Source organism: Bactrocera dorsalis, chromosome 2 (genome assembly GCF_023373825.1).
Source record: "Bactrocera dorsalis isolate Fly_Bdor chromosome 2, ASM2337382v1, whole genome shotgun sequence".
In the NCBI taxonomy this organism is placed as follows: domain Eukaryota; kingdom Metazoa; phylum Arthropoda; class Insecta; order Diptera; family Tephritidae; genus Bactrocera; species Bactrocera dorsalis.
In genome coordinates this window covers 56,318,438-56,343,547 of record NC_064304.1, presented here as the reverse complement: position 1 = coordinate 56,343,547, position 25,110 = coordinate 56,318,438, and the positions used below count along the sequence as shown (strand labels likewise).

The window sequence follows — 25,110 nt, the reverse complement described above, 5'->3', positions numbered from 1 at the left end:
GGTCCCAATCATTCAGTTAATGAATATATTTCCAAACACAAAAACAATTTATTGTGATAATGAAGCTTCTCTAAACTCTGAAACGATAACCACATTGTTGAGGAATAGTTTTGGTGTGGACATCGTAAACGCACCACCCCTTCATAGCACCTCGAACGGGCAGGTTGAACGCCTCCATAGTACACTTTTGGAGATAGCCAGATGTTTGAAACTGGACAGAAAAATTAACGAGACGACAGACCTCATATTAATGGCAACAACTAAATACAATCGAACGATTCACTCGGTGACCAATATGAAACCAATCGAAATACTTCACGCTAACCCACCCGAACTGAGGAATGAGATAACCATGAAAATAATGAAGGCCCAACAAGTACAAATGGATAGGAATAACCCCTCCAGACGGAATAAAAGGGAGGGTGGTCCACAAGGACAACCTAAAGTAAGGGAAAATTCTTAGCATATTTTAGAATTCTTTAAATAGCATAGGGTAAATTATTTAAGCTTCTTTCACACTATCTTTCAGGATACTGATTGCGATACTTCTTATTCAAACGACGACGGCAAAATTGACCGACTATTCGACTTCCGACTACATACCGATTCAGGATGGTGACGCGACGATTTGGGAGGAATTTGGCTATCTAAGGCATACAACTAATCTTACAGTATACAAGGGAATAGTTGAGGAAACCAAAGGCTTAACAACGCAATTCCCTCTATCCCATATGAGAATGTTACTCGACGCAGACATTGCACATATAAAGGTGCTTCTGACAACACTGGACATCCATCACAAGCAGGCTAGGAGCATTAACGTTTTAGGTACTGCCCTAAAGGTTATCGCAGGTACGCCTGACTTTGACGATTTCGAAAACTTAAAGTTCCGACAACAGGAACTCGTAGACTCAGAGCGACATCAGGTAGAAATAAACACAAGGATACAAGAAAAGATAAACGAACTGACGGAAACGGTTAACCACATCATTAAAAACTCAAAAGCTGGACATATCGACACTGGTCACTTGTATGAAATGTTGCTTGCAAGAAATAGGATAATTATAAATGAAATTGAAACTTTAATTTCAACTACTACCCTTGCAAAGATAGGGATAATAAATCCCATGTTGTTAAACTCAAATGATATAAAAAACATTATTGAAATGCACTCTACAAACACAACTATCACTGATTTAATGGAGGTATCATATATTAAGGTTCTATTAGACGGTAATCTTCTACATTTTATTATCAAATATCCCAAGCCAGTACTAGTCTGTAAGAGAATTATTATTTTTCCTGTCCAACACAACGGAACAATCCTGCACCTTGGGAATGACAACAATGTTGCCGATTGTCATAATCAAATTTTGGCGATTGGAAATTGCAGCGCAACGCTCACATCAACGTTTTGCAAAAAATTACAACATCCAACGTGCGCGCAGCAGCTTCATTCTGGTAATGTAGCCCACTGCAGCACTCGCCCTAGCCACCTTGAACCAATTATGGTGGTCGATGATGGCATAATCATCATTAACGATAATACCGCTTTAGTCAAGACTACCGCAGACACCGAGAAGACCATAAAGGGAACTTATTTACTTTCCTTCGAAAATGAGATTCAAATTAATGGATCCTACTTCAAAAACGTAAACGGCATGTTTAAAAAATTACCAGGATCAGCAACGACGGCGCTCCTCAATATCACCAGTCATCAAGAGATTTTGAGTCTTCCATACCTTCACAAGATAAGTATGGAAAACCTGCGTTTTATCGAGAAAATCGAAGGGAGGACTATGATGGGACCAACGATATCAGGTCTAACTAGCATTGTCATACTAATCACCTGTTACGGTCTAATTAAACTATACCGAGAGCGAAAAAGAAGACTCAAATCCCAGAATCTTCAGAACGTCATAAACAATCTTAAGAAGTCCGTGGACGGCCTTCATTTAGAAGGGGAGGAGTTAACATAAGCTGCCCTTTATCAACGAGTCAGCGAATCCACATTCTCACGCTGGCAGCTAGCAGTCAACATAAGCAGCATTTCGTCAACAACAAAGTCCGCGCGTGGCCTGAGTCAGCGAATTCACATTCCCACGCTGACAGGTAAGGCACAGCGGTAGCGGCAAACTGCCAACGCAAGCGTCGGCGTCGTATCCGCTGCAATAACTCCACAACAACTGAGACAAGGTGCAGGTTTAAGACATTTAGAATTTAAGTTTTAGTTTTAAACAGAGAACTCATCAGACAGGATGGTCTGTCTGATCAATAAAGCAATATAACAAAAACAAGACGGTTATTTGTAATTTGTACAACTGCTGGCGTATGCCGCGCCGTTAGTTTTGCTTTCTCCAGACTGGACAAGTAAGCAAAACAAATGGGTCTGGCTGTGAACGAGGGCAAGACGAAATATCTCCTGTGATCAAATAAACAGCCGTCGCACTCGCGACTTGGCACTCACGTCCCTGTTGACAGTCATAACTTTGAAGTTGTAGATAATTTCGTCTATTTAGGAACCAGTATTAACACCACCAACAACGTCAGCCTGGAAATCCAACGCATGATTACTCTTGCAAACAGGTGCTACTTCGGACTGAGTAGGCAATTGAAAAGTAAAGTCCTCTCTCGACGAACAAAAGCCAAACTCTATAAGTCGCTCATACTTACCGTCCTGCTGTATGGTGCAGAGGCTTGGACGATGACAACAACCGATGAGTCGACGTTACGAGTTTTCGAGAGAAAAGTTCTGCGAAAGATTTATGGTCCTTTGCGCGTTGGCCACGGCGAATATCGCATTCGATGGAACGATGAGCTGTACGAGATATACGACGACATTGACATAGTTCAGCGAATTAAAAGACAGCGGCTACGCTGGCTAGGTCATGTTGTCCGGATGGACGAAAACACTCCAGCTCTGAAAGTATTCGACGCAGTATACGCCGGGGGAAGCAGAGGAAGAGGAAGACCTCCACTCCGTTGGAAGGACCAAGTGGAGAAGGACCTGGCTTCGCTTGGAATATCCAATTGGTGCCACGTAGCGAAAAGAAGAAACGACTGGCGCGCGGTTTTTAACTCAGCTATAATCGCGTAAGCGGTGTCTACGCCAATTAAGAAGAAGAAGAGTAATATGCTATTTATACTAATAAAAGAATAAATAAATATGTATCATTTTGGTCAGTGTAAAACGAAATTTCGGAAGCGAGCAAACCATTGTTGTGCTACACGAAATGACACAGCATCGACTCCATAAACTTCACAAATTTCGTTGGTGACTTGCGTGGCATTTTTTCCTTTTTTATATCTTAATATATAAAAATCACGTGTCACATTGTTTGTTTGCGATGGACTCTTAAACTACTGAACCGATTTTAATGAAATTTTTAACACTGTGTGCAGTTTGGTCCAACTTGAAAGATAGGATAGTTTATAACTCTCCTTATAGTCGCATTATTTATTTATTGCAAATTATTTGTTTATTATTAGCAAAGAGCTATCCACCAGTTGGTGGCGCTAAGAGCGGTATTGAGTGAGGTATGTTACAGTAGATGGCGCTACAAACATTAAAAACATTAAATGAAAATGCGTTGTTTGAAGTTTATATTATTTGTGGTAAAGTTATACGAGTCTATGACTTCCAAAAAAAATAAAAATTGGGCGGGGCGAAGTTCGCCGAGTCAGCTAGTACATATATATAGTTAAGTATAGTATATAGTTAAGTGAACCAAACCTACTTTAGCGTTCAAGGTGAACGGACCTGTTTTGTAATTCACTCCGTGTATTCATATTTTGTAAAAGTAAACAATCAACAATAATAAGATAAAAGCATACAAACGAATAAAAATCAGTGCATACAAATCGTTAATGCACAAAACAATTACATATATAAGAAACAAAAAAAAAAAACAATAATGAGTGCTTCGCAGAGTCACCAGGAAACAAGGCCGTAGGCATTCCTTAAATGCCTACTTCAGTTTTGTCGAGCCAACAGCTTGGCAAAAAAAATGTAACGGCGATGATGAATCATCGCAGCGATGACATACTAAACACATAACGACGACCAGACGACAAACGACAAACGAGAGTACGAAAGTGAAATGAAAACAAAACAACGCATGTACACAAAACAACGCAGCTGTCCATTTTGCATGTACACAATTTCGTTGTGGCCATACTAATACCTTGCACTTCAATGAAATTTTAATATTTTGTTCAAAGCTAAATTTTTTATGCAAAAAATAAGTAAATAGGTATATATTTTTGTTTTAAATTATCAATTGTTATTACAAATGATAAAATAGAGCTATTTTATGCTTTTATTTGTAAAATAACGTCAAGTTTGTAAGAGCTGTGAATAATTTTACATTTTACATATTAGTGGCATCACCACTCTTCCTCATCTCTCTTCTTCATTCTACTGTCGTTGGCAAATAGGAATTAGCGAGAATGACAACTGTCGGCCTACAGTCGTGTTTTCGTGTCGTTGTCAAAATAAGTGTCCATAAGAACGTGTGTAATATTTGACAGATGTCGTTTGTCGACCTGTCGTCGTTATGTGTTTACAGCATGAGCCGAAATGGAAAGTAAGCAAAGTTCGCAGTCAGCAGAAGCAGCTGTAAACAGCAAGCGAGCAACAACAAATCCACTGTCAGCAGCCGCTATGCAGGTACCACCAAACACCCTGACAGCGAAGGAAAATAAAGTGCAGGGTGAGAATATACCAAGCAAAAAGGGCCATTAGTTCAGACTGGTATTGATCGCTACATTAATGTGAAAAGGAAATCAAGTCTCAATAAATCAGCGGTCAATACCAAAAAATTGCAACCAGGCACGCTAAATGGTAGAAAATTCTTGATGGCAACAGATTTGCCTTGTTTTCAAAATAAGCAATATAATAGGCACAAACAATTTTCGCCCAAAAATTGAAGAATTGCTACTCTTACCAACTGAAGAGCTCTAAGGGTTATAAAAGAGATAAAGTCTTCGGCAGACTTTAACGACCCACAACCAATGTTTAAAATAGAATTCTTGCCAACTTACAATCTAAAATATCTGCTCTATCGCAGAATATCAGTTGAGGAACCACAAAAAGAAATGGTCCAAAACAATGCACAAACTGCCAAGAGTATGGAACCAGGAAATCATACTGCACCCTACGCAGAGTGAGCGTGATGTGTGGTGATTTACATCCCACATCCAAATGTACTCTGAAAAAAAAGGATTTAAATAAAAAATGTAACAATTGTGGAGGAAATCCCACTGCTAACTATAGCGATTGCCCTGTATATAAAGACCAAAATTCGAAACTGTCTGTCGGAATTCAAGCACGTCGCAACCAAAGTTTATATATTCCTCCAAATGAAAATATTGAAACCCCCGTCCATATTTCAAAACCAGTAAATCTTAAAGACAATGCTACACAAATGAGCTGTGCAAACGTGGTGAAATACAACACTGCACAAATGTAATTTTTCCAATACCAACAAAATGGAAGCCTTGAAACTATGATTTTCAACCTTACCTAATGTATGACACAATTTATAGTATATATACATTGCAAAATTAAATAGATAATCAAAGCACAAAACCAAATGTTGCAAATTTTTTTAAGTAAAAAATGAGCGTATTGAACATTTGTTTACGGAATGCTAACGGTGTTAACCAACATAAATTGGAACTTACTAGATTTCTGGATGAAAATAGTATAAATGTAATGCTATTGTTAGAAACTCATCTTACGAATAAAAACAATTTCTCTATACTGGTTTTTAGGCTCTACATACTATGTTACAACCCATACAGATGGAAAGTCACATGGTGTAACAGCAGTATTGGTTAAAAAACGATTAAATCACCACGCATTAGAATCACATGCTACAGCGCAGTTATAAGCTACATCAATATCCATAAAAAATCGCTGGGGGACGGCCATATACTGCCCATCCCGATTTAAAACAAGAAAAAACGTTAACTTTGGCTACACCGAAGCTAATATACCCTTCACAAAGTGCATTTCTTTTAGTAACTATGTGTTTAGTTTGTATGGAAGCTATATGCTATAGTAATCCGATCTGAACAATTTCTTCTGAGACTACATTGTTGCCTTAGAAAATAATCTGTGCCAACTTTTGTGAAGATACATTGCCAAATGTGAAAGTTTTCCATACAAGAACTTGATTCCGATCGTTCAGTTTGTATGGCAACTATATGTTACAGTGGTCCAACATCGGCAGTTCCGACAAATGAGCAACCTCTTGAAGAGAAAACGACGTTTGCAAAATTTTAAAACGATATCTTAAAAACTGAGGGACTAGTTCGTATGTTTACAGACAGACGGACAGACAGGCAGGCGGACATGCCTAAATCGACTCAGCTCAACATACTTGTTGAAAATGTATACTTGATATATTGGGGAACACTCACCACTGCGTTAAGTTAAATAAAAACATTCAGTTTATTTTGTATGCATTTGGTTTTTTAACAACTTTATTTAAATTTGAATTTATTGGTTTTATTATACAAATATACTTAAATATGATATCGACGGGCGAGGCGGCAATAGTTCAATTTCGGTAACGATTTGTCACATCTGGCGATCGAGTGGACCCGGATCGTGGTTGAATTTAGTAATTGGAGGAAAGTAGCGCGATGTGTTGACGCGCCGGAGTGTAACGAAAATTGTTGCTCGAATTGTATGTGTCGAACGAATTGCTTAGCACCAATTGTCCCCTGTTGTTTATCCGTTTTGTTTAGTGGGTAGGGATACAGGTGTGGTGAGCTGTGCTGTAACGTCATCATCTGTGGTGAATTGCGCTGTTGTATTAGGATGCGCCAGTTTTACCGGGTAGAGGGGGTGGATGCTAAACTCACTTAAACAATACTGATCACTTATATATGCAATTACTTTATAGGGTCACCGACGCTTCCTTCTGGGTGTTACAAACTTCGTGACAAACTTAATATACTCTGTTCAGGGTATAATTACATACATCCAATTTAAAACCATTTTTGGAATACTGGGTCATAGATTTCTAGCAGGTTGAGATTGTAATACAAAACGCATGTATTGGGGCTCACGACTAATTAATCCGAAAGGCGACAGCTGTATCTTCTTCTTCTTTACTGGCGTAGACACCGCTTACGCGATTATAGCCGAGTCAACAACAGCGCGCCAGTCGTTTCTTCTCTTCGCTACGTGGCGCCAATTGGATATTCAAAGCGAAGCCAGGTCCTTCTCCACTTGGTCCTTCCAACGGAGTGGAGGTCTTCCTCTTCCTCTGCTTCCCGCGGCGGGTACTGCGTCCGACAACATGACCTAGCCACTGTCGCCGCTGTCTTTTAATTCGCTGAACTATGTCAATGTCGTCGTATATCTCGTACAGCGTAATGCGATATTCGCCGTGGCCAATGCGCAAAGGACCATAAATCTTTCGCAGAACCTTTCTCTCGAAAACATGTAACGTCGACTCATCGGTTGTTGTCATCGTCCAAGCCTCTGCACCATATAGCAGGACGGGAATTATGAGCGACTTATAGAGTTTGGCTTTTGTTCGTCGAGAGAGGAATTTACTCAATTGCCTACTCAGTCCGAAATAGCACCTGTTGGCAAGAGTAATCCTGCCTTGGATTTCCAGGCTGACATTGTTGGTGGTGTTAATGCTGGTTCCTAAATGGACGAAATTATCTACAACTTCAAAGTTATGACTGTCAACAGTGACGTGAGAGCCAAGTCGCGAGTGCGAATGTTTGTTTGATGACAGGAGATATTTCGTCTTGCCCTCGTTCACTATCAGACCCATTTGCGTTGTTTCCTTGTTCAGTCTGGAAAAAGCAGAACTAACGGCGCGGGTGTTGAGGCCAATGATTTCAATATCATCGGCATACGCCAACAGTTGTACGCTCTTATAGAAAATGGTACCTTCTCTATTTAGTTCTGCAGCTCGAATAATTTTCTCCAGAAGCACATTAGAAAAGTCGCACGATAGGGAATCGCCTTGTCTGAAACCTCGTTTGGTATCGAACGGCTCGGAGAGGTCCTTCCCGATTCTGACGGAGCTTTTGGTATTGCTCAACGTCAGCTTACACAGCCGTATTAGTTTTGCGGGGATACCAAATTCAGACATCGCGGCATAAAGGCAGATAGTGTGATAGGTTGTGCCTATTTATAATAGTGTGATACAGCTGACCTTGATCGTATTAAAATACCGGATTTAATTGATTTTGCTGTAATATATGTACTGACCTATCTTCTCCTGTTCTAATAAAGTAATTTATGTGAACAACCCATATTCGCTGAACCAAAAGCTGGTCTAACACTTTATAAAACGAACTGGCTAAAATATAAAAAATACGTGAGTAGCCACATTAATATTGAGTACAAAATACAGGAAAAGATATTGACGAAAGCATAAAAGAACTCAATGATATAATAACTAATGCAGCTGCCTTAACAACACGAAACCAAAGCTATAAGTCGCTTGGTTTCAGAAAAATCACTAATAGTGAAATAGAAGGGCTTGTAAATGAAAAAGGGCGTGCAGATGGCAGATAAATCGCTCCCCTTTCACTCAGCTTCAATTGAAATCTGCTATACGTAAATTTAAAAAAGTGCTTAAACGTGAGGAAACACTGAAATGTATGTACATATGTAAAGAAGTTGTGTTCAATGTAAATAAGTTAAGGGGCTATACCAGTGTGACGCATGAAAAACTAGGCGACTTTCATTAATTTTTTTAAGAGAAAATACGCGATTGAATATTTCGAACTTCTTTGAACGCAATAAGATACATATACATAAAATAACATAGTTATGGGCTGTCCTCGAAGATGCCAAAAAAAGGTCAATTTCTTGTTGAGTTATGACGCCAGCAATTTTGAAAAATGTCGTTTCGAGAAAAACGGGTTTAAAGTTTCACTTATACTTGTATATTCACTTATACTTGTATATGCTTGCACCTCCGAGCGGTCGCTCCTTAGAACGCTGCCATTCAAAAACTATTCAACATACGACCTTCCCGATTTCACTGGATATTTATGGGAATATAAGCTATCGAAACAGCAAATACATTTTTTACCACCAATTGACTCCAACATACCTATACGAGACTTGGGTGGAAATTTGGCTCGAAGCGACGAGGAAAAGGATAATTGTTTTGCAAATCGCCTAGAAAAGGTATTTTAGCCTAATTGCCCAAGGAACAACTTTAAGCTGTCCAGCATACCCAAAAAAGTCGCCAGGATATGACAATATTACCCCAAAAATGCTAATTGAGTTACCAAATATTGCTGTAGAGGTGCTCTTTTTGCTCTTCAATGCAATTCCGAGTCACGGATACTATCCAATTTCATTGAAAAAGTTGCAGATTTTCTTGATAGACAAGCCTGGGAAAGAGTTAACACAGCCGTCTTCATATAGACCAAAGAAGACTGCTTCTACCTGTCTTTCTGAAATATATTATGTAAGAGCAGCGAACGTAAAATAATAGAGAAGGTTCACGAGGGATATTTCAAGTTTGGAATATTTACTGTTTTGGATGAGCGTGTTTCACCAAACCACAGAAAAATTATTAGCGTGTTTCACCACATTTAACATCAGGGAACACGAAAATAGCAGAATTGAGCATTTTCAGTGTTAAATGAGAAAAATTATGCTATTTCCGATGTTAAGGAATGTACGCTTACAGATTGACATATTTACAATGCGCAAACGACTCTGCATATAATTTATATACATACATACATACATATGTAATTATATGTTCTATATATTTTATATCAAAGCACACAAGCACGTACGTACAAATTGAACTATTTCATGATGAATTCTTTATCCCTAAACGGTCATCCTTCGTCAAAATGACTACGAGCTTTTTTATTTCCACTGTAAATATGTTTTCAATTGGTCGTGTTCATCTCCGCTTTCGTACAGCGATAGTCGGTTGTTTACTCTCTTTGAATGCACACATACAGAGGAGTACGCAAATCGTAAGTAGATTTTTTTTCGGTTATGTTTTATGGTGTAGTCATATTGACGAAGGATGACGTTAATGTACAAAAAAAAAAAGGATGACCGTCCAGGGTTAAAATCTTTGGAAATACAAAATAGTCAAATTTATTTTATTTAAAGGTATTTGATGAAACGTTTTGTAATTTGAAGCATCATTGTATTATTTTCAATGGAAAATTATTAAAAACATTTAACGAATGAGAGCTAACAAGCTTAAATCCTTTTATTGGGTATTGAAAGGTCAAAAGTCAGTTGTTCTAATATACTTTAAAAATATTTAAATAGTTTCTCCATATAATAAATAACTACTATATAGTAATTTTTATTCGTACTAAATGTTGGGTGTTTTAATTGAAATTCCCAAAAAATTATTATTTTGTTCAATCTGGCCATAATGGAAAATGTTATAAAAAACACTAATTTTGAAGCGCTCTCACACTGGAATAAGTTGGACATCCCTTTATTCCTGCTGATACTGTCCACAAATTAAAGAGCGGAAGTTTACTTCATGTCGGAATTGTACAGTTGTGTGAACAAAAAGAGGTAAACATAATTTGCAGGTTTTAGAGTTTCGCATTAATATTTGTTTTTATTTACCTTTGCATGATGGGAAATTCTAATCACTGTTATGAAAAAATAATATAAGTTATACTTGTATTTAAAAACAGTTTTATTTAATAAGAAAACAGCACATTTTAAAACTTCACAACACCTTATGGTTGTTCCTATTTTGTTCACACCACTGTACATGTGATAGAACAGTTAATGGTGGTGCCAGTTGTAAAATTTCATTTTAGTTACAAGTGGGAAAACTTTTCTTAAGTTGTGGGCTTTTATGCGTACATATGCAAGGCAGTTTTATATATCTGAATATATAAAAAAGAAAAGATACTTGCGACCATAATATATATATATATTTTGTTTAAACATATTGCAGTTCCATTTAATTAAAATGCTTATATAAATATATGATTTGTGATATTTTCAGTTTGGTTGTTTTACCAAAATATTCAAAGAATTGAGGTTTTTTTCTATGATTATTTTGTTAAATTTTAAAAATCTAATTTGCCTTTGGAAATGTATTAAAATAATAAATCGCGATGTTTAAAGGGAACACATATTTTCAAAAATATAAGAAATCGGCAAATACAAATATATTTGCGCGGTATGGCATTATTGATTGAGAGTGGCTAAGCACACAAATAGAATACAAGCTAATGGCAGAAACATCGAATTCCGCTTCTCCCTTCGCTACGGGCGGCAAGCGTTTTGTTCTCGTTTTCATTTGAATAATGTTGCCATTGCTCAATATATAGTTTTGTACACATCGAAGTTTTGAATTATAATTTTTCATAGTATAAAATATCAAAACTGATATCAAACTATTAAAACAAGTTTATATATTTATAAATAATAGCATTCACTCTGAATTTGAGTTAATTTAAAAAAATTTGGAACATATTGAAGACATTTTTTATAATTACTACAGTATATCGAGATTGGCAACCCTTCGTTGTGAGAGAGCAATCTGCTGATTCGTTTCTACGGGGAAAACCTCAATTCGTTGGAAATTCTATGGTAAGCGGTGTTGGCTAATCATTTACATTGCGCTCTCATAGGATTCATTTGAGCATATGTATTTGAAGAAACAGTGGTTCACGACCCGAAGTTATTATTGAAATTACTTTGTATAAGGAAGTTTAAAGAAATAACCTGGTTTGAAACTTTTTGCTTCGAAAATTGTATTTAAGTGTGGAAGCACATACACTTGTGAACAAATTTTTTCAATAATGCATGTAATTGGAGCAAATGAGATTAAACCAAACATAGAATTTATTATGTCAAATAAACTAAATTACATGCTGTTATAAAGATATATTAAAAAATTATTACTAAAATAAAATATTTATTATACTTTTTGTTATTTGTCTTACATTTTATAAATTTATAGTAATTACAAAGAAACATAAAATTGTTAGGCAATTTTACAGTTATTACCCACAGTGCAACTTCCCATATATGCGCGCGCTCTCATTTGTAAACATGGTGTGGTAAAATACGTTGTTCTCACTTCCCTCTTCTTGTTTGGCCGCGATGATCCTTTCACCAGCCCCGCAAAATGTGCACTCGTGCCGGAACGGGCAAAATGCCACTGAGGGCTAATATGCCCACAGCTGACTTTGGTGATTTGCATAGCTAAATTTGACTGCGTTCTTAAAACTAAGGTATTAAGTACGGTTAATAAATGCTTATGTAATAAAAATATCTCTTACCTGTACTAAGGTTCATATTTGTAATACTGTATTTCGCATTTTGGTAAACTTTTTTTGTGGTTCTTTCTTATTAAGAGATTCTGTGGAGGTACAAAGATTAAATTAAATTTAAATTTCATTTGAAATTAGTTGCATGTTCCTATATGTATAGGTACTTTACCTTCGTCTATGATATTAGTCAAAATAGTTGAAACTTCCTTTAAATTTGATGTAATTGCTCTACAACTTAAAGCACTGATATCTATAGATGTATTGTTTTCCGATGTTTCAATTGGTTCTGTTCCCACAAACCATTTTATATTGCTATTTTTTGTAGAGTGAGATCCATCACAAAGATTACAATTTCCTATGTGAAATCAAGAAGCATTTTTTTAAATATTTGTCTTATATCCAAAGCATATTATTTTTTTTTAATTTTCGGTTTCGAGTTTTCAAAGTTTCAATGCGAATGATGTCGTTATGTCCTTTGAATAACAGTGGTTAACCATAAATTGTATCACTTTCTTGTAGCTGAATTTTTTTAGTTTTTTTAAATCTCATCGTCAAGTTTTTCTTCTAAATCGACCTGTAAATGATTCTAAACTCTAAACTACATTAATGTGGCGGTTTACTTCCTTTCGGTATAGGCTTTCAGTCATATCTCTCATCTGATATAGGCTTATCATTTTAATAAAAAAAAACTTATTATCAGATACGTTATTATAAGATTCCCTACTTATTTTTTCCCTTATCTATTTGCATTTTGCTGACTACAGACTTACTTTCATTACCAAATTGAGGACATCTTTATAAACATTACTTTTATCATCTGATTTTTCTTAATCTGTCAAATACAGGAATTCGTCAGCTATTAAGAAAATTTCGTTTTTTTGAATCTCATATATTCCACCTTGAAGTACTTGTCGTTGCCGAAGGATGTAGACAAGTGGCTGTAGATGTTTCAAATATATCCTGTAATAAATTCTGCAGATTTTTGTGATTTAACCTAAGTGCACGGCAAATCGTTCACATTTTCCGATAAAAAGTAATTTTCATGATTATTACGTTTATGCTCATTAATATCACCTTCATTTACTTTGGCAATTGTATGCAGTGCATTGTCAATATATACGAGGTGCGTTCAAAAAGTATAGCGAATTTTGTGTTTTTTCAAAAACTATTTATTTATTCATGAATATCTATTTTATCCCCTTCAAAGTAATCCCCATGAGATACTATACACTTGTGCCAACGGTTTTTCCAATCTTCGAAGCACTTCAAAAAATCATTCTTTTTTATCTTCTTCAGCTCCTCCTTCGATGCCGTCTTTATCTCGTCAAGAGAAGCGTAACGTCGTTCTTTCATGGGCCTCTTCAGTTTAGGGAACAAGAAAAAGTCACAGGGGGCCAGATCTGGGGAATACGGTGGCTACGGCATCATTAGTGCGTTCTTTTTGGCCAAAAAGTCGCGCACAAGCAACGATGTGTGAGCAGAGGCATTATCGTGGTGCAAAAGCCAATTTTTGTTCTTCCACAAATCCGGGCGTTTCTGGCGGATTGCTTCACGCAAATTGCGCATAACTTGCAGGTAATATTCCTTATTGACCCTTCTTCCCTGTGGCAAGAACTCATGATGCACCACGCCCCTGCAATCGAAGAAAACTGCCAGTTACGATTCGCGATACTTTTTGAACACACCTCGTAGTATGTTTCGATAGTTGGCTTTTCTTATAACTACCTTGAATATGCAACTCTTCAACTTGTAATTCTTTTTCAGATGTAAGTAAATTAGTTTGGGTTTTTTTGACTGAATTTGGTTTATAAGAAATTATTTGTTTACGTATGTTTGTTGGGCAAATATAGGCGTGCCATACCCTTAGTTTCGGCATATGTTTATAAAATGAATTGAAATCTTCACCTGCAGTTTTTTCAGTTGATTGACTTCAGTGTTTTCTATCGTTTATATGTATATTCTACGTGTGTATCTTTTCAATTTACGGATAGCTGTTTGGGACATCCCGTAAAATTAGAATTGTTTATTAAATTATATTTACCATTGTTGTTGTTACAAATGTAATTAGATTTGCCTGATCCAAATGGAATGATAAAAGCAGTTGACTTTTTATAAGGTGTTTGTGTTTGAACAACATTTTTGGGTGGAGTATGAAGTCCATAAAGATATGTGGCCATCCTTTCTTCTGCATTGTTCTTCAGTCTCTCTGTAGATTTATGTTCTATTAAAGAACTTATTTCTAAAGAATCTTCGTCTATATCGGTCTCTTTCGATGAGTAAGTCTCTAAAGAATCTTTTTCAAAAGTTCTTTCATCTGAACTGTCTGAAATATCAGTTTCTTCAGAATCATCTCCTATTACTCGATTAGCTAGTAGTGTACTACTTTTCTGTCGGCTTCCAAGTATTGACTCCATGTCGATCGTACTTTTTTTATAACTATCTTCGCAATTCCAAATTTCTTCAAAGAAGACACCGTTGAGATACCTTGGTATAGTGTTATCTCTTCTAAAAGATTTTAAATGGATCTCAGCGAAACGTGCATTTACACGCCTCTCAATATTGTTATATATTTTAGCAACATTATCCTTGTTCTTTGGTTTTGATTTTTTTTTATCATTACAAAGGTTGGCATTCTTTTTATGATTGGAACATTCATAGGCATTTAGTAAAACAATGTTTTTATTAGATGTTAAACTACAATCAGCTGAAGTTAGAATGTTAGCGTGTGAATTTATTAAGCAAATAAAATTTTATTAGCTTTCAAAATTATCTGTCTATATGAGAACTTTAATATTTAGTATATATGAATAAATACTCATTTGTATGTATGTACATGTGGATATACATATGGTTAGGGTTACCATATCCAAAATCAGTTTCGTTGCATGCGACGGTATACATGTACATATGTACATGGCGATATCATATGGTTTGCGTTTCAAAACTCAACCAAGTTCAAAAAACCATGAATGATATGATTCATGTAAATGCATCCTACGCGTGGCGCGCAAATTCAAAACGCCCAAGTAAACTAAAATGCTGTGATGTCTTGCTCTCGCTAAAAAAAAAAAGATAATTTAAAAAAATCGACGATTCAGGAGGAAACCAGGGAATCACTGCATTTTTCATGAAAATCAGGGAATCTGTGGCGAAGGTCAAAATCAGGGAATGCCCTTGATGTCAAAAAAACAATGAGCATCGTTTTCACTTTCGATTTGCTCATTATTCCCTTTTTTGGGCGTGGCGACGCCGGCGCGTGCCACTCTGAAGATTGTCGTTTTTGTCGCACCACTTCTTGCTAAAGCGACATCTGGGTAAGCCAGCTTGATCATTCCCTTTCAGGGAATATGGTAACCCTACATATGGTATATGCACATTTGCTTATGAACGACACACTAGAACTTAATCAGTTTATGGCTAAATCACGATCTGTTATATAAAGTGTTGCTATAGTTAAAAAATTTGTTGCATTTCTGGCAATATCTGCATTATGAAACAGCCAAAATAGCACTTCTGTAACATAAGTACCAATAAAATTAAATGCGAAGTTTAATAAAAAATTTACATGTATACAAAAGAAAACAAGTAAGGAAGAGCTAATTTCGGGTGCAACCGAACATTTTAAACGCTTAAAACTTTCAGGAATTAAAGCCGAGAAAATACCTTATGGTGTAAAATGTCAACTAGAGGATCGGTATCCAAGCAATTTTATATATACATAAAATATATATGTATAATTCATCCACTGACCAACATATTCGGCATAAGGTCTGTTATAAATACGAAAATCATTACATTTAGCATATGGGAGTTGGGGTACTATCGACCCGGTTTTATGTATTAACTGTTATCAAGCCACATACCAAACAAATGTTCCCTGGGTTTCAGTATTCTGTTCTAGACGCATGAATTTTAGGCATTTTTTAAATTAAGATAAAAAAATTAACATTTTTACTATCCATTTTTTTTACATGTTTTTTATTGGCATTTTAATAATATAAAAAAATTGCAAGAAAAAAACCAAAATTCGTCGAGATTGCGTCCTGGTTGACGTGATTTCAACCCTTGTAGAGATCTAAAACACAAAAAATACATTAGTAAGGATGTCGTTATCGGGATGACCATTTTCAAATAAATAAAATAAAAAAAATAACAAAATGGCGTCGACTTGAAAAAATAAAAATTTTTGTGACCCGATTTTTTCGACCTTTTCGAATTTTTTAAAAATACTTCAAATCAAAATTTTTGGAAATCCAAGGCAGACACCATAGAGCATTGTATAAAGAAGATATATACTAAATTTCAAAGGAATCGGTTCAGTAGAACTTGCGATATCATGTCAACCACCTCAAAAAAAGTAGTTTCGAGAAAAACGCGTTTAAAGTTTAGGAGAGAATTCTAGTGAGCACGGACGCCACGTCACAAAATCGGCTATATCTCCGAAAATAAGTCGAATTTTGAAAAATCCTTCCAAGGTGAAGTCTAAACTTTCAAAATATGCCAAAAATATCGATTTTTTCAAAATCCTAGACCAGAATACCCCCGTTAAGGTAACTCACATTAAATCACCAATCATAAGAAGCAAAGTTAGCCGGATGTTTGAAAATCTTGGTAATAGTTATGTACATATATGGAAGCTAGGACAAGTTTTTCGACAAATTGTGCCTTTTTTATTCACAAATAAATACTGTTGTGACTAAAGTTTTGTAATATTTAATAAGATAACTAAAATATTGACCGATATATTAGGCATAAAATCACCTGGAAGTTCGAAAATCTTTACATTAGTTATATGGCCGCTCAATACTTCCCGACTCGATTCAGGAAAGAATTTGGTCTGAATTTCAATTGTATATCTCATACGTTGAATGATATTTTCGGTGAAAAGTCAACTATAGACACTGGTGTGAACATTTTCGATATCTATGGTCTTGAACCATTTTGTTTGGATTTGGACAATTTTTAGTCATAATGTGGCATGCTTTAGGGTAATTATTATTGCAAAATTATATTCCGTTATATCAATTACTTCATGATTTTTTGTAGCTAGTGGGTAACAATCATAATTTGCATATTAATAATGTATGCATATTTATAAAATTAGCATATGATGTTTATTTAAAATTTTAGGATTTTTTTTCGCACGCAGTTTTTAAGTCTGCGTTACTGCATTTTGCTTCGTGTCTGGGGTGTTTATATTAAAAACCAACCTAAATACCTTAAATGAGTTTTATGTGATATGATAGAGAATGATAGAAAATTCACAGTGCTTTACGAATTCATACGATTTTTCGACATTGAGTTGTAAGGCGAGAATTCGTTGTTCATACTGACCACAACCCACTTGAATTCGCTTTCATCGAACATATTGTCAGCCAAATCAAAACAATACGAGTATACTATACATATTACAGCCCCGCCATCAATGTGGCACACCAACCAACAGCAAACGTAGGAAGATGGCACCGGAGCAAATCAGCAATCGCTCAATGGGTGCAGGTACAGTCATCAGTCGTACTTGCGTTAAGATCCTACTATAAACAGAATTTTAAGCCGTCACCCGCCGAACAGGAATACTTCGAGTGTCAGGTGAATTTTATATGCACGAGAGTTCGGCAACCGATTCCACTTAAGAACATCAAGCCAGGTCCCACTTTGAATCGTTGCTGTACAAAAACATTCTGCTACAAGGAATAGATGAACACGTTTACACCATCGAAGTCAACGACAAAAATCTCTTTTTCTCATCGAGAACGGGTAAAACGTTTAAATTATCGGTGGTCTCTCTACCATCAAAATAACAACTACATCAACAAATAACTATCATATGTACGCGACACAACTTAATCCGGTTCCACACCGTATACTTGTAGTAAAGTAAAAGTAAAGTATAAGATTATAACATGTTTTTATGTTTATTGTTTTTCTTTTGTGCATTAAGGGCCGAATTCACAGTTATTAGTTAACCATTGGTAAACTAAAATGTTAACTATTGGCTAACTAGTACTTAGTATTCATAGTGTAGAGTTTGACTAATACTTCTCTTAACGGAAATGTGTGGTAGCAGCGTAATTTTTCTGGATTTCAATGTTGGTACCACTGCCAAACATACAAGGTCTGTCGCAAAAGAAACAGAACTTTTTAAATATAACTGTTTCTGGTGGCGCCACCTATTGGTGGGTATATGAAATAAAAAGCTTGATCTCTTGTTGACATTCCGTAAAAATTTTCAGACAATTGGATTACTACAATTGATCGGTAGTAAATTTTAAACTTGGGAAAACGTTTACTGAAACATATCAAATGATGAAAAAAGTTTATGGTGATCAGTGCCTATCCCGTACATGAGTGGTTTAAGCGATTCCAAGAAGGTCGTGAGGACCTCTGTGACGATCAGAAGTCGGGCCAAAAAAAGTCGTCTTCAGAAGTCAAAAATAAAAACAATGCTGATTTGTTTTTACGAATCCGAAGGTATTGTACACCGAGAGTTCGTCCCACCTGGCCAAACGATTAATGCTGTGTTTTACCTTGGTGCTATGAAGCGTCTTTTGTCACGCATTCGTCGTGCTCGACCACAATACCGTGAGGCAGGGTCCTGGCGCCTGTTGCACGATAATGCGCGGTATCATCGGTCGACGCTTGTCACTGATTGTTTGACAAAAAACTTCATATTAACCATTAATCACTCACCCTACTTACCTGATCTGGCACCCTGTGATTTTTACATATTTGGAAAACTTCATTTGCCCATGAAAGCACACTGGTTTCAGGACATTTCAGCTATTCAAAAGGCGACGGCCGATATTCTCAAGAACATTCCGAAAAATGACCTTAAACCAGTGTTGTCCAACGTGACTGTGTGCACGTTATGCTTGTGTTGGTTATTCTAGCGTCAACTGATCGCAAAATTCTGCTTTGCTTGCCTATGAGGTTGAATACAGTAGCACAATAGTGCTTTCACAGACACTTTTCGCGACATGTTGGTGTGAGGTGCAGGGATAAAGGGATGTTAAACTTATTCCAGTGTGAGAGCGCCTCAAAATAAGCGTTTTTTATAACATTTTCCATTATGGCCAGATCGGACAAAATAAGAATTTTTTGGCATTTTAAATTAAAACACCCAACATTTAGTACGAATAAAAATTACTATGTAGTGGTTATTTATTATATGGAGAAACTATTTAAATCTTTTGAAAGTAAATTAGAACAATTGACTTTTGAACTTTCAATACCCAATAAAAGGATTTAAGCCTTTTAGCTCTTAATCATTAAATGTTTTTAATCATTTTCCATTGAAAATAATACAATGAGTCTTCAAATTACAAAACGTTTCATCAAATACCTTTAAATTTCACAAATTTATTTAATTTTCATTGTTTAACATTTTTTATAAGTGGTCTTGAACGATGCAACAAATCCCTCCGTTTACATATTTATTTGGTAAGATTTCAATCTGGCCATCGCTCGCTTCCAATTGCTAAACGTCAAAATCTACTGAACTCGATTAGCTGTCAAAGTTCAGTAGGTTTTGACGTTTAGCAATTTCTCTCTCACTTCCATTGAGAGAGGAGTTAAACATCTACTTATCTCTGGTGAGGTGTCTGGTACTGTCCGTGCGCTATTGTGCGCATAGGCCGTGGACAACGCTGCCTTAAACACTCATTTGAAATGCTAATTAACCGGGCTAAACGCTGTATCGAAACACAACGAAACTACTTTGAATAAAAAAATATAACTTTTGAAAAATATTAATTACTAACTAATTAACCGGCTAAACGCTGTATCGAAACACAACGAAACTACTTTGAGTAAAAAAATATAACTTTTGAAAAATATTAATTTTTTGTTGTTTTTTTTAGCAGTCCTGTTGTTTTGCTTTGAACTCCTGGTTTTATACACGTCAGAACTTGCCACGCCACTTCTTTGCTCAGACGGAACCAGTTTTGAAACTCTGCGGGATCACACATTTGAAAAAAGTTTGGACGATTACTAATTTTTTTGGGCGACGATCTACAATAATATTCTAAATGCCCTCGGTGACGACATCGCTTTCAATATCAGACTCAATATTATATCCGCAAGCCATTTTGACAAAACATCAGGGAAAGCAATTGAATTATACTTTTTTAATATCAGCTGTTATTTAACTAATAGTTAATCAACAGAGATTGGCGGTTTAATTAATAGCTAACAAAGCATTGTAAATAAAAAGTACAGAAGAATCGCGGGAAAGTTAACTCGCGAGAAAGTTAAACCTTCCGCTAAGTTGACCGATTTTGAGCGTCCACATCAACTTTTTTGAGCTTATCTTTAAAAAACAACCGTTTCTTTAGCAAGAAACACAATTGCTTCTTTTGCAATTGCAATTCTTTTTTTTGTTAAACACAGCCGTTTGTTTAGCAAGAAAAAAAATTGCAAGAAAAAGAATTGATATGTATTCCCCGAATTTCTTTGTAAAAAAATACTGTCGGTGTGGCGAGGTACATAGTACATACATACGTGATCATGAACGTTTAAACTTGAGAGTTATTTATAGTTAGTGTTTTAAATTTTATTTTGAAAGTAGTTGATTGCATCAATATCTTGATAAAGTGGTATATAAACGATAATGATGCAAATATACATACATATATTAATATGCGCACGAAAATTGTCAGGAGCTATTACACAAAAGAAAATAAATAAACAAGTCTCGACCACTTCTTTACGCCAGCCCTTACATATTAATATGTCCATAAGTAAGTATAATGCGAAAAATACAAACTAAATCCAAGTTTCTGTTTTGTTATGAGTAAAAGTGACTCATGCAAATAAATGAAACGTATTATATCACAAAATTTACGTTTATTTCCAAGTTTTTCCAAATGCGAAAAACCTTTGGAGAAGTTAATAATTCGGAAAAGTAAAAAATCCTTGGGACACTTTGGTTAACTTTTTCGCGATTCTACTGTAGTTCGTTAAGTCGTTGGTATTGGTTAAATCAGGGATGGGCACATTTTTAGCCCGCAAAGTTATGCTCTGAACACAAAACGACGACAGACGACAAACGACATCTGTCAAATATTACACACGTTCTTATGGACACTTATTTTTACGACGACACGAATACACGACTGTAGGCCGACAGTTGTCATTCTCGCTAACTCCTATTTGCTAAACACAGTAGAACGACAGTAGAATGGAAGAAGAGAGATGAGGAAGAGTGGTGATGCCACTAATATGTAAAATGTAAAATTATTCACAACTCTTACAAACTTGACGCTATTTTACAAATAAAAGCATAAAATAGCTCTATTATATCATTTGTAATAACAATTCATAATTTAAAACAAAAATATATACCTATTTACTTATTTTTTGCATAAAAAATTTAACTTTGAACAAAATATTAAAATTTCATTGAAGTGCAAGGTATTAGTATGGCCACAACGTTGTGTACATGCAAAATGGACAGCTGTGTTGTTTTGTTTTCATTTCACTTTCGTACTCTCGTTTGTCGTTTGTCGTCTGTCGTCGTTTTGTCTTCAGTACATTAGCAAAGTGCGCACGGGGGCCAGATGAGGGGAATATCAGTTTACGGAGAGAAGGGAATAACAAGTTGAGAAAAGTTGCGAAAAAAATCAATTACATTCCTCCGTAACTTCATGTTCATCGCAGAGTGGTTGCGGCAATACTGACATTGTACACAAATTTAAGAGTGGAAGTTTACTTCATATCGGAATTGTACAGTTCGGTGAACTAAAAAAGGTAAACATAATTTGCACGTTTTAGAGATTCGCATTAATATCTGTTTTAATTTACCTTTGGATGCTGGAAATTCTAATCACTGTTAGGAAAAAATATATATATGTTATACTTGTATCTAAAAACAATTTTATTTAATAAGAAAACAGCATATTTTAAAACTTCACAACACCTTATGGTTGTTCCTATTTTGTTTACACTACTGTACATGTGTTAAATTAGTCAATGGTGGTGATGCCAGTTGTAAAAATTCATTTTAGTTACAATTGGGAAAACTTTTATCAAGTTGTGGGATTTTATACGTACATATGCATATCTGCATATATGTATAAAAAAAGACACTTATGACCATTATATCTATTGTGTTTAAACATATTGCAGTTCATTTAATTAAAATGCTTATAACGGGTGATTTTTTTGAGGTTAGGATTTTCATGCATTAGTATTTGACAGATCACGTGGGATTTCAGACATGGTGTCAAAGAGAAAGATGCTCAGTATGCTTTGACATTTCATCATGAATAGACTTACTAACGAGCAACGCTTGCAAATCATTGAATTTTATTACCAAAATCAGTGTTCGGTTCGAAAGGTGTTTCGCGCTTTTTTATCGACAAATTTTGTTCAGCGATGAGGCTCATTTCTGGTTGAATGGCTACGTAAATAAGCAAAATTGCCGCATTTGGGGTGAAGAGCAACCAGAAGCCGTTCAAGAACTGCCCATGCATCCCGAAAAATGCACTGTTTGGTGTGGTTTGTACGCTGGTGGAATCATTGGACCGTATTTTTTCAAAGATGCTGTTGGACGCAACGTTACGGTGAATGGCGATCGCTATCGTTCGATGCTAACAAACTTTTTGTTGCCAAAAATGGAAGAACTGAACTTGGTTGACATGTGGTTTCAACAAGATGGCGCTACATGCCACACAGCTCGCGATTCTATGGCCATTTTGAGGGAAAACTTCGGACAACAATTCATCTCAAGAAATGGACCCGTAAGTTGGCCACCAAGATCATGCGATTTAACGCCTTTAGACTATTTTTTGTGGGGCTACGTCAAGTCTAAAGTCTACAGAAATAAGCCAGCAACTATTCCAGCTTTGGAAGACAACATTTCCGAAGAAATTCGGGCTATTCCGGCCGAAATGCTCGAAAAAGTTGCCCAAAATTGGACTTTCCGAATGGACCACCTAAGACGCAGCCGCGGTCAACATTTAAATGAAATTATCTTCAAAAAGTAAATGTCATGAACGAATCTAACGTTTCAAATAAAGAACCGATGAGATTTTGCAAATTTTATGCGTTTTTTTTAAAAAAAAGTTATCAAGCTCTTAAAAAATCACCCTTTATATATATATATGATTTGTGATATTTTCAGTTTGGTTGTTTTACCAAAATATTCAACGAATTGAGGTTTTTTTCTATAATTGTTTTGTTAAATTTTAAAAATCTAATTTGCCTTTGGAAATGTATTAAAATAATAAATCGCGATATATAAAGGGAACACATATTTTCAAAAATATAAGAAATCATCAAATAAAAATATATTTGCGCGGTATATAATAAAAATATATGATTGAGAGTGGCTAAACACACAAATAGAATACAAACGCTAATGGCATAAACATCTTCTCATTTCGCTAAGAGCGGCAAGCGTTTTCTTCTCGTTTTCATTCGAATAATGTTGCCATTATTCAATACGCAAATGTAGTTTTGTACACATCTAAGTTTTCAATTATAATTTTTCATAATAAAAAATATCAAAACTGAAATCAAACTATTAAAATTAGTTTATATATTTGTAAAAAATAGCAATCGATTCTGAATTTGAGTTATTTTAAGAAAATTTCAAATATATTGAAGACAATTTTTATAATTACTACAGTATATCGAGCCTGGCAACCCTGCGGAAAACCTAATGTCGATGGAAATTCTACGATTGGCGGGAGGTAGAAGGGTTGTTGGGTAATTATTTACATTGCGCTCTCATAAGATTCATTTGGTCATATGTGTTTGAAGAAACAGTGGTTCATAAATTGAAGTTATTAATTAAAATTACTTTTTATAAGGAAGTTTAAAGAAATAACCTGGCTTGAAACTTTTTGCTTCGAAAATTATATCTAAAATAAGAAGTAGGTTATCTGATTTAAATTTTGGTACAATAATGCGTGTAGCTATAGCAAATGAGATTAAACTAAACATATAATTTATTATTTCAAATAAACAAAATTAAATGCTGATATAAAGACATATTAAAAAAAAAATGTTTACTAAAATCAAATATTTATTATACTTTTTGTTATTTGTCTTACATTTTATAAATTTATAATAGTTCCAAAGAAATTTAAAATTATTAGGCAAATTTATAATTATTACCCACAGTGCAACTTCCCATATAGGCGTGCGCTCTCATTTGTAAACATGGTGTGAGAAAATACGTTGCTCTCATTTGTAAATATGTAGTGGTAAAATACGTTGCGCTCACTTCCCTCTTCATGTTTGCCCGCGATGATCCCCTCACCTAGCCCTCAAAATGTGCACTCGTGCCCGCACGGGCAAAATGCCACTGAGGGCTAATATGCCCATCCCTGGGTTAAATAATCACTATAAATTCGGCCCTAAATTGAATAAATTACACACGCTCCACAGTTTATGTGTTGAGTTAAAAACATTTATTTACAATTTTTAAGTGAAGTATTTGTCCGATTCAACCCATTCTGCCATACAGATATACCATTATAAGAGAAGTATTATCCCCTAATTTCGGTCTTTATTTTGAATATGACTTTCATATACGCACTACTTAAATTTCCTATCTCAGCAATTTTTCGCTGTGATTTTCCATTTCCATAAGTGCACTTATATGTAACTTGACACTCAAAAACACACTAATATCGGTATTCTGCGTGAGACAATTGTCTCATGTCTCTAATAGTGACTATAGTAATTTAGTGATTCTGTTAGTCAGGAGTCCCGTTTTGGTATTCTGGCAAATAGAGTATACTACTTTACAGTATACTACTATACTGTAACTGCCAGAATACCAAAATGAGACTCCTGACTAACAGAATCACTAAATTACTATAGTCACTA

At 35.4% G+C, this 25,110-nt stretch overlaps 1 protein-coding gene and 1 long non-coding RNA gene across 12 annotated transcripts in view; both read right to left on the bottom strand.

Moving 5' to 3' along the window:
• Positions 1 to 25,110, bottom strand: part of LOC105233704 (uncharacterized) — a 746,688-nt gene that overhangs the window by 501,502 nt on the left and 220,076 nt on the right. Inside the window, exons 3-6 of one of the 11 annotated variants that reach the window (XM_049447982.1) lie at positions 14,315 to 14,977; positions 12,443 to 12,628; positions 12,283 to 12,362; positions 12,022 to 12,229 (exon numbers count right to left, since the gene is read on the bottom strand). The exons of 9 other annotated variants lie outside the window; for them this stretch is intronic. In XM_049447982.1, coding sequence (XP_049303939.1) covers positions 12,295 to 12,362; positions 12,443 to 12,628; positions 14,315 to 14,977 — 917 coding nt within the window. In that variant the 3' untranslated portion in view covers positions 12,022 to 12,229; positions 12,283 to 12,294. Of the gene's footprint in view, positions 1 to 12,021; positions 12,230 to 12,282; positions 12,363 to 12,442; positions 12,629 to 14,314; positions 14,978 to 25,110 lie in introns of those variants that run through there. One more of the 11 variants, XM_049447983.1, reaches the window with a different exon arrangement.
• LOC125776402 (uncharacterized) overlaps positions 23,322 to 25,110 on the bottom strand; it is a 30,290-nt gene continuing 28,501 nt past the window's right edge. The window contains exon 3 of the long non-coding RNA XR_007421675.1: positions 23,322 to 24,905. This is a non-coding gene — a long non-coding RNA (uncharacterized LOC125776402). The remainder of the gene's footprint in view (positions 24,906 to 25,110) is intronic.